The sequence below is a fragment of the Arvicanthis niloticus genome, chromosome 20, assembly GCF_011762505.2.
Source record: "Arvicanthis niloticus isolate mArvNil1 chromosome 20, mArvNil1.pat.X, whole genome shotgun sequence".
NCBI classification, from domain to species: Eukaryota; Metazoa; Chordata; class Mammalia; order Rodentia; family Muridae; genus Arvicanthis; species Arvicanthis niloticus.
The window spans coordinates 35,859,256-35,875,570 of NC_047677.1; the positions used below are offsets into that span (position 1 = coordinate 35,859,256).

Here is a 16,315-nt window from a genome sequence, read left to right on the forward strand (position 1 = left end):
CATGGAACCCACTTGAGTGGTCTCACCTGAGTCTTTATTAAAGAACAAAAGAAAAACAACAAACCTACTCTGCTGTCACTCTTCCTGTACATGCCGATGGCTGGTGACAGGGAAAAGGACCAATCACTACTCTCAAATTCACTGTTCTAAAATAAAGTCAGTTAGCTTCCTGTTGATGGTGAGAGGAGAGGGGACAGAGACTCAACTCTGCTGAGGACACATTCACACTCTGCTGGAGACAGAGACAGAGAATATGTGGAAAGATTTTAAAGAAAGAACAAAAGAGACACATTCCATGTAGAAAGCAATAAAAAGGGGTTATATAAATTTATTTCTCATGTAATGATTACTTTAGAAAAAAAATCCCCACTTTCAATGCTGATCCCATCTCACGGGTTTTTAAAAAGTGATGAGAATCCCCCCCCCCCCCCATGAAATACAATCCAGGTCTGCTCCATATTTACAGATCACCAATCATGAGAACAGACAGGTTGGCTAAAAGTTAACATTACTTCGAACAACCCCAAATATTCCGTGCACGGCAAAGAACACCAACAACTCTGTAGGCCCTGGTGTCATATTCCCTTTGCTGCATCAAAAGAAAGGGAGAAAAACCTTCCAGTGTTTTTAATTATTTCTTAGCCTCCCTATTTAATCAAGTTGGAGTGGACAGTTTCCCTTTGGTGTGAAATTAAAGCACTGTGTATACAACCTAAACCAGCTTACTATTGAATATTTGGTTCCTCTCCGCCCTTTAGCAAATGCATGGCAGAGTCCACAGTGAGCCCCCAGTGACTTTTTCTTTAATGAAAGAAACAACAAAATTTGGCGAACTGAGTATTCCCTTTGAGGTGGTCAACTGGGTATGTGATGAGCCTCGGGCAGTCATCTGGGCACGTGGGCACGGGATGGCCACACCATGCTTGCACAGGGAAGCAATTCAATTCTGTATCCTTATGCGGTCAGGCTGAGATTGATACCAGGTAGATATTACCGCTGTGGCAAGCTCGTTGTCACTGTCTGCGCTTCCAGGTAGCCAATGTTTTTAAAGTGAAAACTTTTCTACATGTAAAAACTGCTTCAGTTCTTTAGTGACCAGAGTTAGCCTCGGAAGAAAACACTAGGCAAGTATTTCATACCTTGAATTTGTACAGGCACCCAGCTGTGTGCACACTCCTCCAACTCTTCTCTATCAAGAACAGGAGGAAGGGATTTATTTCACACAGAAAGCCTTAACATATTAACATAAACACATCACTAAAGATAACTGACAACATGTCCTATGGGAAAAGTCCCTCCCCCCCCCCACAAAAAAAAAAACTGTATACATTTGGTAAGAATATAGCTCTGAAGAGAGAAAGGCACTTGAGTGGTTTTCTTCATTGGACTGAAAACCTTCATATTGTCTGCAAAGAGGAAATAATGTTCGCTAATCTCTTGGACTTTCACAGTATATGATTGTAACAATAAATCTGGCCATTTAAAAAGCCCTTTTTCCCCCTCCCCCTTCAGAATTTAGCTCTTGGGTAAGCTGTCCCCCTGGACCCTTTCTATGTTTCCAACTGATCCAAGTTGACTCCAAGCAGACAAAGGCACTTTGGGGAAAGTTCCATGACCCCACAGGGGGTGGAGCTACTGGGTAAGGAGGCGGGGCCTCTTCTCTCCATAATGGCAGCAATGCTGTCTCGTCAAATGGTTGCTTGTCTTTTTAAATAAAGTGACAACCTAGGGCTCCAGTTATGAATGCAGCTTCAACCTCTACCATAAATCTCTAGAAAATATCAATCTCATCAGTTATCTACTGTATGCTTATAATATCTAAAAATAAAAGTTTGATATAAATAAATGTCCTTTAGTGGCAGTATACTAAAAGACCAGCCCCTTGGCCTTCAGACAGCCATTGAAATTTAGCAATACAGACAGCAGCTACCTACGCCAACTGCGAAGAGTTAGTATTGCCAAGTCCATTTGGTCTGTCTTTTGTACCTGGCCAGTGGACGGGCAGTCACGGCCCAGGGTTCCTAAGATGTTGACACAAATGAACTGAATTTGGTCCAGAGCCAAGTGGCTCACATTTTCCCAACAGCACAGAAAATTCTGCATGGGAACTATGTAAAGTCCAGTACCATTTCAAATACACCTGTGCTGAAGCCGGGGAAAAAAACGAAAGTGTACCAATACCAGAAACACAGAGATGAGAGACAGATTCCACAGGAGGAGCAACTAGACCGTATAAAGTGCGGGAAGGCCTCAGTCATTATTATAAAGCAGAAAATTATACTTTGATTATTATTATTTTTTCAAATCCCCAAACACCAAGACAGTTCAAGCCAACAAAATAACTTCTAAGTTTTTCTGGCATCCCAGATGTCAAAACTCTCCTTCATTTTTAGGTACCAAGAAAAAAAAAAAAGTCAGTGCATATGTAATATAGGTAAATAGAAAGAAACAAAGCCCTATCCCTCACTTTGCAAATTCTGTCCAATTGCCAGTTTTTAAAATAGCATTTTCCCCTTTGGTGTTTTTACGGCGACATGAGAACATGAGACACTTCTCTTGTCTTCCTCTTCTTCTTCTTCTTCTTCTTTTTTTTTTACCATGAAGTATGGGTGCGAATTCAACACTTCAGTCCTGATACCAGACATCCAGAGTGGCAAGGACAGACGAGTGCAGTGAAAACTGTCCAATAGATCGTGTCCACCTTTGCAGATAGCAGGTGCGTGTCCGGAAGGTACCGCTACCAGCGGCCACTGACGCTGGCAATGTCTGAGTGATACTGTCGGGGTAGCCTCCCACTGGCTCCGCCTTCCAGGAAGGAGGTGCAGGATGCATTTGGTGGTTCAAACAGTTTTCTCCGATTTTTACTTAGCTCTAGGAAAAGAATAAAAGAGAGAAAGAGCTCACTGTTAGCAGGTCATTGAGAGGTGCTCTGCTTAAGGAGAGCGCTTTCCGGAGCTCAGAGGATGGTGGTAGTGGGTTTTGTGGGGGAAAGCCCTGTCGGTGGCAGAAGGTAGACATTCTAGTTAATAGAGCATTTCTGAACATCACACAGCCTGCTGTGTGAGAGGCACTGACTGCTCGCCTAGGAAACCGGGGCAAATGGTGTTTGTTATGGTTTGTAAAACCCAGGGAAGCGCCATGCTCAGAAATCTCTAGCCATCTTAGATAGTTTTGTTAGGCCCAAATGTCATAGGCACAGAGGCACATGTATAATTTTAGCATGAGAAGATAAATCACACACACACACACACACACACACACACACACACACCACTCCATGTCAAACACAGAAAATAACTGAAGGCAGGTAAATAAGACATGGAGAGGGATTCCTGTGCCTGAAGGCTGCCCAGGAGAGAATTAAGCCACCACCCAACAATCACACCCAACAATCACACCAACACACCAAGCCTGGGCTTTCCAAATGGCAACCAGTTATCCACAAAGGAGAGCTTTGAACAGGAGTGCTTTACCCACTTAGAAAATGAATACTTAAAAAGCAATACCGAAATCTAAATTGTCAGGGAAAAATAAAATATCCTTCTTTGATCTCAAAGGATCCCGAGTATTTAGGAAATGTATCTGATGATTTTTCACATGGCGGTACAGAACCCAACAGGAAGGCAAACAGCTATCCGTTGCAGGCAATATGTGACTAGGCATCCACCCTGTTTGACAGACCCTGGTGTCACCAGAAAGCACTCTAGGAAGACATGTCAAGGGAATTCTGAGACAGGAACTTAGGATTTCTCCTAAGGACCAAATGTCAATCTCTCTAATTTGCTCAACTTTGAATAATCAGGAGGGCGTAAAACTGACTTGCTTGAAGATGTCTGTGTTCAGTGGACTTGGGCAGGAGATTCAACACCTCATATCTGTTCAGAACTCAGTTTTGTAGCATTCATTCCCTCTACATACATCGTCTTTGGAATTCTGCAGTCACACTGTGAGCCATGGGAGCTCTGGGGAGTCTTAAGATGAGAAAACAGTTGGGTCTCGGATGGGATGAGCTGGGTGGGTAAGGACCACCAGACAGTCAGCCATACTCCTGTCTGCTGAGTACTGGAAGGTACTCTGCACGCCCTAACAGTTCCCCTGTTTTCAGAATGTGTCTGCCATGTAAGGCTCAAGTCAACCTTGGAGATACCTCTCTTTGTTAACACACTGTTCTTAGAGGAAAGAAACTATTGTTGCCTTAGAAGTGATGACAGATAAACTTAGAATAACTTCACTTTGATCAGGTCTTCCCTACAGGGCAGATAACATGAGTATTTCTCTACTTTATAGATAAGAAAACGTGGTTTTTCAAAAGTTGATGTCCCTTGCTGGCACACCGATACAGTGCAGAGCCGAGTTCCCACCTGTCTGATGCAAGGGTCCAGTGAACACCGGGTTTCGTGACCATAGATAACTAAGGCCTTGTGGTAGTGGGAAATGCCACCAGAGACATCACCACTTAAGGTACGACCTGTGACAGAGTTTATCATCTTACTTTGTACCGCAGTATACCCAATCCATTCATGAATTGTAAGAATAGTTTAAAATCTGTGAAGAGATAAGGTATCTCTATGAACAGAGCACACACTGGCACACAGGTGACATGGCTGTTGTTTCTGTCACTAAAGAATCTTGCATTCCTTGTAAGAAGCTGAGTGATTTGTGTCTTATTTTAAAAGCTTGCAAACACAGAACTTCAAAATTCAGATTCAAGATGGGACTTAAAGGCAAACTAAGAGAAGACCATCTTTGGTCTCCCTGTTTTTTTTTCTCATCGGGCTAAGGTAGGAACTTGGCAGTTTGTTCCCATATTACCAGAGAAGAGAAAGTACTGAAAGCGGCTGGACATTCTTCCCTGGCAGAGGAGCATGCGCAAGGAGCACATAAAAACAATAAAGACCAATGAAGCAATTTTCTGCTGTTTTTCAAAGGTCCCATCAGCTAGCCATCTGAAAGATTACAATGATCATTGGGGGGCTATCAGGCTGTCCACAGAGGTATATTTCTAAAAGAGTAAACACGTGAGGCTCAGAAAACAAAACAAAACAAAAAACCAAACCTGCCTAAGACAGGTTGTCAGGGCAAGTTCTACTGATGATATTTTAGGGTCTTAGTTATTTTTAAGATGAAAACAAAAGCTCCTCTCTCTAGTCAATTTTTTTTTTTTGTCTTGGAAACCCTAAGGGGGATAGGGTTTTTGTTTGTTTGTTTGTTTGGGGTTTTTTTGGTTTTTGTTTGTTTGTTTCAGAAAAATACCAACCTTTTTCTTTGAAATTCCAAGGTTCACACAATCCTGGCAGCTCTCAGGATCTTGTTGCGGATCTGAACAGAGTCACAAACTAAAAGAATAGGTCGGGAGATGTTAGATCTACCTGAGGCTGTGGTGGGAGGCTTGTCAACAGGACGCTAACGTGCCTCTCACTGAGTCTGTCCAGATAGCTAACCAGTTATTAAGCTAGTCTCAGAATCTTCTGATTTAAAAGACAAAAAAAAAAAAAGTCAGATCTATTCTTGGATGTACCTCTACATCTCAGGTTCAGTTCCTATGGTTTTAGAATGCAGGCTTTCTGCCCCCAAGATAAAACCTTGTGTTCCAAGGACAAATTAAACACTCTGCACAGTTCTACAGAGGAGTCTTCGGTGAATCATCTAATCGGAAGACAAGCATGAGTCTGGGCTGCCCAGCCAACCTACATCCATCTGGGGTAGAATGCTTGAGGGTTGTGATTGGGAGAAGCATCTTTTTGATGAAGCATTTCCTAACAACAACATTACAACTTGCAAAGAAAGTGATTTATTTGGTTCCAGCAAATGCATTCAGCGTAGTAAAGGCAAACCATCCTCGAGTGTGATCAAAGACCCCGTGGTGTGTGGAGCAGTCCCTTGGCACCTAATTCCCTTTTTTAAAGGCAAGAGAACCTGTGAGCCCATCAGGAGAGATGGTCTCCAACACACACACACTGACCTCAGAGGAACACACTAACGTGGATGTGGTGGTCTGTATACGCTTAGCCCAAGAGATGGCACTATTAGGAGGTGTGGTCTTGTTGGAGGAAGTATGTCACAGTGGGAGTGACATACTTGAGGCCCTTCACATGGAAGACAGTCTTCTCCTGTCTGCCTTTGGATTAAGATGTAGAACTTTCAGAGCCTCCAGCCCCATGTCTGCCTGGATGCTGCCATGTTCCCGCCTTGATGATAATGGACTAAACCTCTGAACCTATAAGCCAGCCCCAGTTAAATGTTTTCATTTGTAAGAGTTGTCTTGGTCATGGTGTCTGTTCACAACAATGGAAACCCTGGTTAAGACAGTGGACAATCAGAAAAATAGAGGATTCAAAACCCCATCTGTCTTACTCCACATTTTCCCAAACCTAGACTTAGGGACATTGCCGTATTCCAGAGGAAAGCTTCCTGATGACCCACCTACCACCTGTGAAAATGTCTGGGAGCTGTCCTCTGCGGCGAGTGCTGGGGTAGATAGTTCTCTGTATAGAAGGGCTGGCCTGTATCCATAAGCATGTGACTTAGGCAAATACCAAGCAGCACCTCAGTTTTGCTTGAAAAGCAACGAAAGACTGGGAGTATCTAACGTGAGAGTCTTAAGAATAACACTCTATGGTTAGGTTCTATGAAATCACAGTGAACAAAGCAATCGTATTACTAAAATGGCCAAAGGAACAGACAAGGGTTTGGAACGGCTGGCTAAGAGTATTCCCTGATTCTCTAGCTTTCTGTTTTCATCAAGCCTGGTGATGGATTTCACAAGAGGACAGCTCTGGGTAATGGAAGGTGAGCCACACAATCTCCACCACAGTCCACATTCACGACAAGCCAAAAACCAAGAGAGATTTGGAGACTGGCCCAGACTCAAGGGTCAATGACTAGGCCTGGCAGAGCCCAAGTGTCCTGTCTGAATCCACTGTTACCCTCACACGTACTGTGATGAGCTCCTAACTAATCAGGAATTACACATCCACCTGAACACCGTTAAAACAGGCTGGTGCCCCACCCCCACCCCACTGGGTAAATGTAGAGACCTGAAGCTTCTATGCACAGACGCTACTATGGAGGAGTCTAAGGCATAAGCAAAGATTTTCTAGGAGCATGTGGGTCTGGTAATGCTGCCAAATGAAATGGCCAATCACTAAGGTTTTTTGAATTGCATTTTCCAATTTGATTAGCGGACACTGTCTGGAAAGGATATTCACCAGCCAGATGCAACTGTTCCCCTCACACTGGCCCAGCCCTGCAAAGTCACAGTCTCTCCCCCCCCCCCGCCCCCCGCCAGCAAAGAAAGCTTGGCTTCTGCCTTTATTTAGTGACACTGTCTTTTCAAGGGTCAGGCACACATGAACTTGGCATTCAAGAGCACTGCTGAAAAGACTTCTTGCTCTCCTGTGGACACTTTTGAGGCGCCCTGACGTATGTGCGCACCATCCTGACGTCACCTGCGTGGCACCCATTGAGTACGTACAAAGTACTTGCTAAATGAAAATGCAAACAGCCCACCCACAGGGCAGACTAGGGATGCTGATATTATTAGTTTTCTTCCACCTATGACTCAAATTCTGCTAAAATGTTAGAAAAAAAAATCATAAGGCATTAAGTCTGATAATCCAGCCAAGAAACACCATGAGGGTTCATTTACTCTCAGGGTGATGACCCTGGCATTCAAGGGCATATGCATTTGAACACTGCATTCAATCAAGAATAATTACCCACCAATTGAGTAACTTGTTTATCACAACAACTTAAAAGAATTCAATTGCTCACCCTGTCTCATGTTCTGTATGGGTCAATCTTGGCTACATCTTTCTGAGGAGTTCTATTATAAGGAATGGTATTGCCCAGGCAGACTTCAGGCAGGGCCTTGTGTATGTAGGAAGGTGTTCTCAGCATTGGTTAAGGGTTGGCAGGAGAAACCCCACCCCAACTGCATCATAGCCACTGAGATGTCAGAGGACTGAGTAGCTGATGGACAGAACCCGCCCTACATACTGAGGCCCCTGGCAGAGGGCTTTTCAGATTTTAAAATACAAGTTCAACATATTCACCTGAAATTGCCAGCAGCATCTTCCTCCGGGCACCAAAGGTTGTGATTCCCAGCTCCTTCAAATCTTGGTCTGTGAGGGTGAGGAATGTCTGAAGATCAATCTGTGGAAGACAGAAACAAGCTATGGCCAAGTCGGTTAAGTACATGTCTCTTGACCCCATAGAATCGACCCGTTATTATATCAGTTTGTCAACTCCATCTACTTCCTAATACCAATGGTGGTGGTACCAACTTGAGGGCCAAAAAAATTAGGTAATGGGTGGCTGGGGCTGGAGAGATGGCAGTTAAGAGCACAGGTCGTGCTCTTCCAAAGGAACCTGGTTCAATTCCCAGCTTCTGCATGGTAGCTTACAACTGTCTGTAACTGCAGTCCTAGGATAGCTGATGTCCAACTCTGTCTTCTGTGGGTACCTCACACACATGGTACACAGACATATATACATTGAGGAAAACACTCATCCCCAGCAAATAACATCTTAAAAAACAAACAAACAAACCCACAAACAGACACACATTGATGAGCTGATGAGCTGAAAATAATTGTTAACAGGAGACAGGCTAAGCCCACAACTTGACATTACCAAGATAAACTGAGCTCTGAGCCTCTTGGCAGCCATGCTTAAAACAAAACAATACAAATACTGTGCCACATTCGTGGCCTGATAAGAAAGAAGGATATGGATCTGTCCAGGGGACAGAAGGTTTGTCAGCTTTTGATTACTGCAAGATACCAATGGGAATGTCTGTTAGCTTTCGGTTGAAGGAAGGAACCAAAGGGTACCCAAGATGTTCTCTCCCACTGTGTTGTATACAACTGTGCATGAGAATCAAGTCCTCAGTCACTGAACACAGAAGACTATCTCAAGAACGGTACATAATTTGCTGTATAATAGCACAGCTGTGTCCTGTGGCTTTAGCAACAAAGTGTCAGAGAGAACAGCTCAAGAGCAGGGCTCTTAGGGCTCTTATCGCCACCCCCCCCCACCCCCGTACTAACATCCAGCTCTGGCAACAGGCGGTGATGTGCCCTGCAGGTTCTGGTACACATCATTTATGACTGCAGATGGGAATGATAAGACTCCATGCTGACCTCAGGGGAGCTGTGACCCCAATCCCCCTGCATCCATACCCCAAGCGTGCTCCCTCGGCTAAAATGCTGAAGGATGGTTGAGGTGCTTTTTTTTTTGCAAACCCTACTCTACTTCTCTTCTTTTTCATGCCATACCAAATAAGAAATGATACCACAAAATTTTCCTCAGCACCTTGAACAAAGCTAAGACCTGACCTAAAATGAAAGAACAACCACAGGTCAACGAGCGGCTTTCTTCTGGAGGTCACCGCACCCACAACCCAAAACAAAGACACCCCGGAAGACTCGGGCTGGCCGACCTCTTGCTGCTGGAAGACATCTGTGTATTTGCCCAGGCCCAGCTTGCTGAAAAGCTCGGGGAGATCAGAACCTTTGAAGCAGCTGTTCAGGTTGCAGCCATTGCTTCCAGTCAGCGAGGAGATGCAGTCCATGTAGTTGCTGCTGCTTAGGTAATGCTCTCCTGGAAGGCAAAGGAGAGGCAGTCAGGGCCACAGGAGAAGGTGCTTTAATTAAAAGTCTTAATCACTAAGCATTTCAGATTTCATTGCTCAGCTGAGCTGAGCGCAGGCTGGAGGAGTGTGGTAATCTGTTACCACAGGATGAGCCGTTCACTGCTGTTGGGAGGCTCTTGCCGTTTCGAGGTTACACTCGTGAGGCAGATAGTCAGTACAGGTGCCTCTGCTCTTAATAATTACGTGCTGTGTGTTTTCCCTGAGCGTTTGCTCTTTATAGATTTGATGAGAGTCCAATGAAAAGCCAGAAGGGAACTCTGGGACATGGTAAAGGAACAGGAAGTGACCAGAGGTCCAGGCTCCCTTTGGAGAGCAGGTGGCTCTCTGTCCCTCAACCTGTGCCTCCTCCTCACTCAGAGGAATTGTGTGATGCTACGGTGCACACATTCCATTGCCTTGAAGAATGCATCTGGGCATCAAGTCCATCAAACTGGGCATCTCCTGAGTGGGTACCATCTGCAACGGTGAGGCAGAGGTGCCTGGATTTAATTTACAACAGAGCAAATGTGTTTCCTGGGAAGACTGCTAACAGAGCAATATGGAGAACTGTCTTGGCTCTGCAAACGATCTGATTGCCAGTTCCCAGACCAACTGACAATCTGGACCAGCGGAAGGACCACAGAACCGTACCAAGAACCCAAGCATGCTACTTCAGAGGGTCTTAGCGGAGGTGTGTGGCCATGCTTGTCTTCCGCCTGTGTTGTTGAAGATCCACATCCTCTCATAGCAAGGATGTGTCCCTAAGAGGGATTTTGACAGAGAGAGAGAGAGAGAGAGAGAGAGAGAGAGAGAGAGAGAGAGAGAGATGATGCTCCTCCAGGCCAGACAGATCCATGTGGGCCACTCCGAAGCTCTCTCTGTAGCAAGGAAACCTCAGGGCCTGCTTTGCATGGGTTTCCCAAGTCACAGATCGCATCCTCCCATTTCCCCCATGCAAACTAAGCAGCTCTCTCCAACATCTTCAAAGGCCAGTCATTCATTAACATTTCTTTTGGAAAACAAGTGGTTTTTCTTATGGGAAGAACAGGAAGGAATCCCAAACTAGCATCTAAAATAAGCTCCTTGGGCCATCATTTGGAGTTAAGGCAGAAGCCTCCCCCCACCCCAAAGGGTATTTCAAGGGTGCTATAAAACCATATCCTGGCAGCCCCTCGGGGACCACTGCCTTTGAGTGGGTGCAAGTTAACCACAGGGTGATCATATAAATTGCCGTCCAAGTGATGAACTTACCTTCCCGGAGAGCAAAGGAGTGCTACCAAAATCTACAGTTGAGCAAGTGGTATAAACAGAGGATGCTAAGAAGGAAGAAACTTTGAGGCTAAGACCCAGGGTATAAAGAAAAAGCAGCCAAGCCCATTCTTGTGAGAATTAAAATGCTGGACCAGTATTATATATATACACTGTAGATCTGGGCCAAGTAAAACATATTCATAAAAATTTAAACAGACATTTGAAAAACAGAAATATTTATAATGGCCCATAACTTTGTGTGGATCCTTGGTATGTTCGTGTTAGCTGTTGATAGTTCCTGTGCCTGCTTTTAAACCCCACCCCAACTTTTACAATTTCCTGAAGAAAGTCAGACAATTGGGCTCCACTAATCCCCCACCCCCACCCCTATGGCCCCTTTTCTCGGCAAGCTCATCTTAACCTAACTTTTAATTCAACAACTTAGTACAGCCGGTGTAAGTATCTAATGTTAGCTGAAGGAAAGGAGGAATTCAAAGCCAACTGCTACAAGGTAAACACACCTACATCCCAAACCCTTCGTGGAACAGCAGCCTGCCTCTGGGCTGACAGCACTGTGGGTGTTTAGAGAATCAGACAGTATCTGATGAAGTCTCCAGCTATAAATAGTTCATCAGGGAGAAGAGTTGACCTGACCTCTCTTTCTGATTTAAGACTTGGTAAAGACCACGGCTCGTCTTCAAGTTGGATACACCTGACTACCCGGCCACCTTGATTAACCACAACCATAGGCTACGAGGTCCACTGCACTCATCTACGATGCCTTCAGATATCCCGATGTTACATTTTTGGAATTCCCAGTTCTTCTAGAACCCTGAATAAACAGGCATTGTCAACACACTTCATGGTCACTGTGCTATCTTTTGTCTGGAGTAATTTTTCTGTTCATGCTAATCCATCCTGCCCAAACAGGATCTGCATAATGACAAAATCAGTTGACAGGCCCATGCCAATTGGGGAAATCTCACAAGGTCCTACCCCCAGCTAAAAAGCTGCAGGCAACCCATAGCTGCTCAAAGAGGGAGTCAGGAAGGCACGGGAGGGAGAGGAGAAAATGATATAGCAACAACACTCAAGTACGACATTCCAAAATTTAAGATTTAAGTTAAAAGTCCTGTTTTCACCTTTAATAGCTAGCCTTTTCTTTGTTTGTCTAGTGTGCTACTTTGATCATACCTTACTCAAGTGCTTTCATATGTTCCCGTCTCTTCCTCACTATATGGAGGCGTGTGAGTGTGTGCACGCTTACGTTATTCCCTCCACAGATGTCTACAGAACAATCACCTGCTAGGTGTAAGACACGGCCTGATGCACGGTTCTCAATAAACGTGCTTTAGGTATGCTTATAACTCGTAAAACTCAAATCCTACAGGGTAGGTCGTGTCAGTAAACAATGGCATTTTGGGGATGGCAAGCATCAGAGTGGACGCCAGTGACAAAACCCGCTGAGAGGGAGGAACCAGGAAGTCTTTGGAAAGAGGCTACACGTGACTCAGACCAAGCACTTCACACCTCATTCTCTCAGGAAAGGCGTCTAGGCTGACACCTGAAAGTGTAACCGGAAATCAAGCTCACTCGATTTGTTCTGCTTGCGCTTGGGGCTGCCGATCGGTGCCGAGAATTCGCCGTGACCCATGGGGCCTATTCCATTTCGGTCTCTCCAGTTGTCGGACTCGCTCCCACTTGCCAGGTGCTCTCGACTGCTGGACCTTGAGAGGGACAATGAGGAGCCCTGTGAAGAGTCCAAGCCAAGGGAAGGAAGAGTTCAACAAAGTGGACTTCTCAGAGTGGGAGGGAAAAGTGGATAAAATAAATGCAAACAATACCAGCACAATGACTTTTTTTGTAAGCAGCTGGGGCACACCCATTCTCAGGAAGGTACCAAAGACAAATGCAGAAAGAGGAATGTCCTCCCCAATGAGACCTGACTCTTCAGATGCCCACAGAGTCCCCAGTGAAAAGAATCCTTATAGTTTCAAAATGTCATGGTTGAGTGTGGTGGTTTGAATAGGCTTGGCCCAAGGAGTGGTACTATTAGGAGGTGTGGCTTTGTTGGAAGAGGTGTGGCCTTGTTGGAAGTGTGGCACTGCGGGGGTGGTGGGTTTTGAGAGACCTTGCTCCTAGCTGCCTGGAAGCCAGTCTTCTCTTCTTTGTCTTCAGAACAGGATGTAGAACTCCCAGCTCCTTCTCTAGCATCAGGTCTGCCTGGATGCTGCCAGGCTTCCTACCATGATAATAATGGACTGAACCTCTGAACCTGTAAGCCAGCCCCAATGAAATGTTGTCCTTTATAAGAGTTGCCTTGGTCATGGTGTCTCTTCACATTGCTAGTCTTACTGCCTCCCTCTGTAATCCAGCACATAAAACAAGGCTAGTGTCTTAGGGCTTTACTACTATGAACACAGATACTATGACCAAGGCAACTCTTATAAGAACAACATTTAATTGAGTCTGGCTTACAGGTTCAGAGGTTCAGTTCATTATGATCAAGGTGGGAACATGGCAGCATCCAGGCAGGCATGGTACAGGAGGAGCTGAGAGTTCTACATCTTCATCTGGAGGCTGCAATGAGGAGACTCACTTCCAGGCAGCTAGGATGAGGGTCTTAAAACCCATGCCCACAGTGACACACTTCCTCCCACAAGGCCACACCTCCAAAAAGTGCCACTCCCTAGGCCAAACATATTCAAACCATGACAGCTAGTATTTTAAACCACCATATCAGAAACAATCTATGCTTCCCCGGTAAATTCTTGAACTTCTGCTGTGCTTAACTGGAGGCGGAGGTGCTTCTTTGAGTGTGTGCCTAAATTGTCCTTGCTAGAACCTCATCTCTGATGCCCCATGACCCACCCCACATTCTGCTCTCAGACCTCTCCAGTGAGTTCTGATGTCAGAATGGCCATGCCAATCACTCCTTGGACTCCATGCTCTTTCCCAGGATCCTGTGACATTGGCCCTATTTTGTCATGTACATGTCCCAGAATGCCTGTCATCTGTTCCTAAGGTCCAGGCAGCCTTTGCTAGTTACAGACTAGGAATCTGAGTGCCCACTTCCTTCTTGCTCATGCTGTTTCTTTCCCACCAGAAGGCAGCACTGTCTAAAGCAGCACACTAATGTGTACAAGGCAGTGCACCACCAGATGGTCTCAGAGATGCTGAGTCACATTCGAAGATTCCCTTTCCTGCATCAGTGAGGATGCCTTTGCTTTTCAGGGCAATCCTACTGGGAAATTATGGCTTCTAAGATAGAGGAAAAAAAAACCCTAGATTTTCCAGTGAAAATATCTTTCATATCCTAAACCAAGATAAACCTCAGAGTAGCGAGGGCCAACAACCAGTGAATTCTGGCAGAGGCTGCAGCCCTGAGGAGTTGCTAGCATCCTACAGCTCGACATCCGAGTGTCCCTCACCACTGGCCTGGCAGACTGATCCAAGTCACACGCAAATGGCAGACCTCCAAAGATGGCGGCGATTCCTGCTATTCCACTAGCAGATCTAAAATGTCCACTGGGCAGTCTGCCTGCACATTGAGGTATGTGAGATTAAACATTATCAGGCCCTCTTCCTTACTTAGTGTTGGGGAAGTTGAAAACCACCCGTGGTTCCCAACTCATGCTTTGATTTGCTTTGGAGAATAGGTGACCCCTGCGCTTTCAAGACGTAGACCGCAGAAAGAAAATGGAAAAATGCCAGATGCCTTTGAGGCTCAGTTCAAAGCTGCCTTGTTTGCTTTTTTGATGATCCACTATAACACCAAGCAGGCAGGAAAATAAAAGGTGGAAAGTGCCTGCCTCTTATCTAAAGAACTTCTAGGGAGGACAGGGTAATTACTTGAAAGAATTGCTCAACTCCAGCTTCTAAATAACTCAGAGTACAGAACTCAAAGGATCTAGTTCTCATGCCAAGCAAGCATCCTGCAGTCTAAACGGAGGCACCTGGCACACAGTGGGCAGGGGAGCACTCGGCCACTGGGACACTGGGAGCCAGGGCTGCTGCAGCTCACGGGCTATAACATGCTCTCTTTGCTTTTCTTTATAATAAGAGTAAAAAAAAATAAAAAAGGTGAGGGCATTTCTAGTCACCCTACAATTTAAACATGGCAGACATCTGGATACTCTATCATCTATCTATCATCTATCTGTCTGCCTGTCTGTCTATCTATCATCTAGCTCCATCCATCTCATCCCATCTTTCCCTATCTTTTATCTATCTGTCTGTCCATCTACCCACCCATCTATCTTTCCCTATCTTTTATCTATCTGTCTGTCCATCTACCCACCCATCTATCTTTCCCTATCTTTTATCTATCTGTCTGTCCATCTACCCACCCATCTATCTTTCCCTATCTTTTATCTGTCTGTCTGTCCATCTACCCACCCATCTATCTCTCCCCATCTCTCATCTGCCTGTCCATCCATAATCCATCCATCCATCCATCCATCCTTCCATTCACCTACCTACCCACCCATCTCTCCCCATCCCTTCTTCTTCACTCTCTTATCTGTCTATCTTTCCATCCATCCATCCATCCATCCATCCATCCATCCATCCATCCATCCCTTCTCGCTCACTCTCTCATTCTCTCAATAGGAGCTGCCCACTATTATTTCTGAGATCCTTCCCCAACAGCCTTCATTCATGGAAGGCAGTCTCAATCTTTCCTGTTTTAATCCTTTTGAGCGATTACAGAGAAAAGAAGAGAGGCTTGCCTCCCTGGGGAGCTGCTGCCATAGAAAACTCAGTAATGTTGCATGTGGACCCTCTCTCTTTATGAAGAAAATACCTGGTCCTTGAGGCAAGTACAGAGCATCACTCCTAAGGAAAGCCAGCGTCTACCTCTGCCGGCATTCCTACAGGCAATGGTAAGAAGCAGATGATGTGGGGCTTCCCTGTGCTCCATGCTCACTGTCACTGCTTGCACAAGTGGACTGACTAAATCATCCAAGGAAGTGGAGCAGCCTAGCCCAAGTCAGTTAAAACAACAACAAAAAGACACAGGAGAAGGTTGGCTACTAGACAGAGGCCCTGTACATTTCCACACCCCAGAAAGTCATCTGTCTAACCCGGGGTAAGTGCAAGAGGAGAAGGCATTTCAAGGTCCCGTGTTTGTTTTGGCCAAAAACGTCATTAGTGTTTCAGCACTGAACCTCCCTTACAGCAGTGTTTTCTTGCATCTCTGGTATCCAACTGTGGCCATACCCAAAACACATTCAAGCCACTCTGTCCCTATGACCATATGACCATATGAGAACTTGGAGAGCTTTCTCCTTCTGAGTGATTAACATTATGTCTGTCTGTCTGTCTGTCTGTCTCTGTCTGTCTGTCTCTGTCTCTGCCTCTCTCTCTCTCTCTCTCTCTCTCTCTCTCTCTCTCTCTGAGATCCACGTCACACGGCTCTACATCAATCAA

General features: G+C 45.3%; 1 protein-coding gene across 2 annotated transcripts in view; it reads right to left on the minus strand.

The window, feature by feature from the left end:
* Positions 1-291: 291 nt before the first annotated feature.
* Bicc1 (BicC family RNA binding protein 1) overlaps positions 292-16,315 on the minus strand; it is a 252,100-nt gene continuing 236,076 nt past the window's right edge. Inside the window, exons 18-22 of one of the 2 annotated variants that reach the window (XM_034524084.2) lie at positions 12,479-12,635; positions 9,443-9,603; positions 8,055-8,154; positions 5,258-5,336; positions 2,730-2,871 (exon numbers count right to left, since the gene is read on the minus strand). In XM_034524084.2, the coding sequence (XP_034379975.1) occupies positions 5,281-5,336; positions 8,055-8,154; positions 9,443-9,603; positions 12,479-12,635 (474 nt within the window). In that variant the 3' untranslated portion in view covers positions 2,730-2,871; positions 5,258-5,280. Of the gene's footprint in view, positions 2,872-5,257; positions 5,337-8,054; positions 8,155-9,442; positions 9,604-12,478; positions 12,636-16,315 lie in introns of both variants that reach the window. The other variant, XM_034524083.2, reaches the window with a different exon arrangement.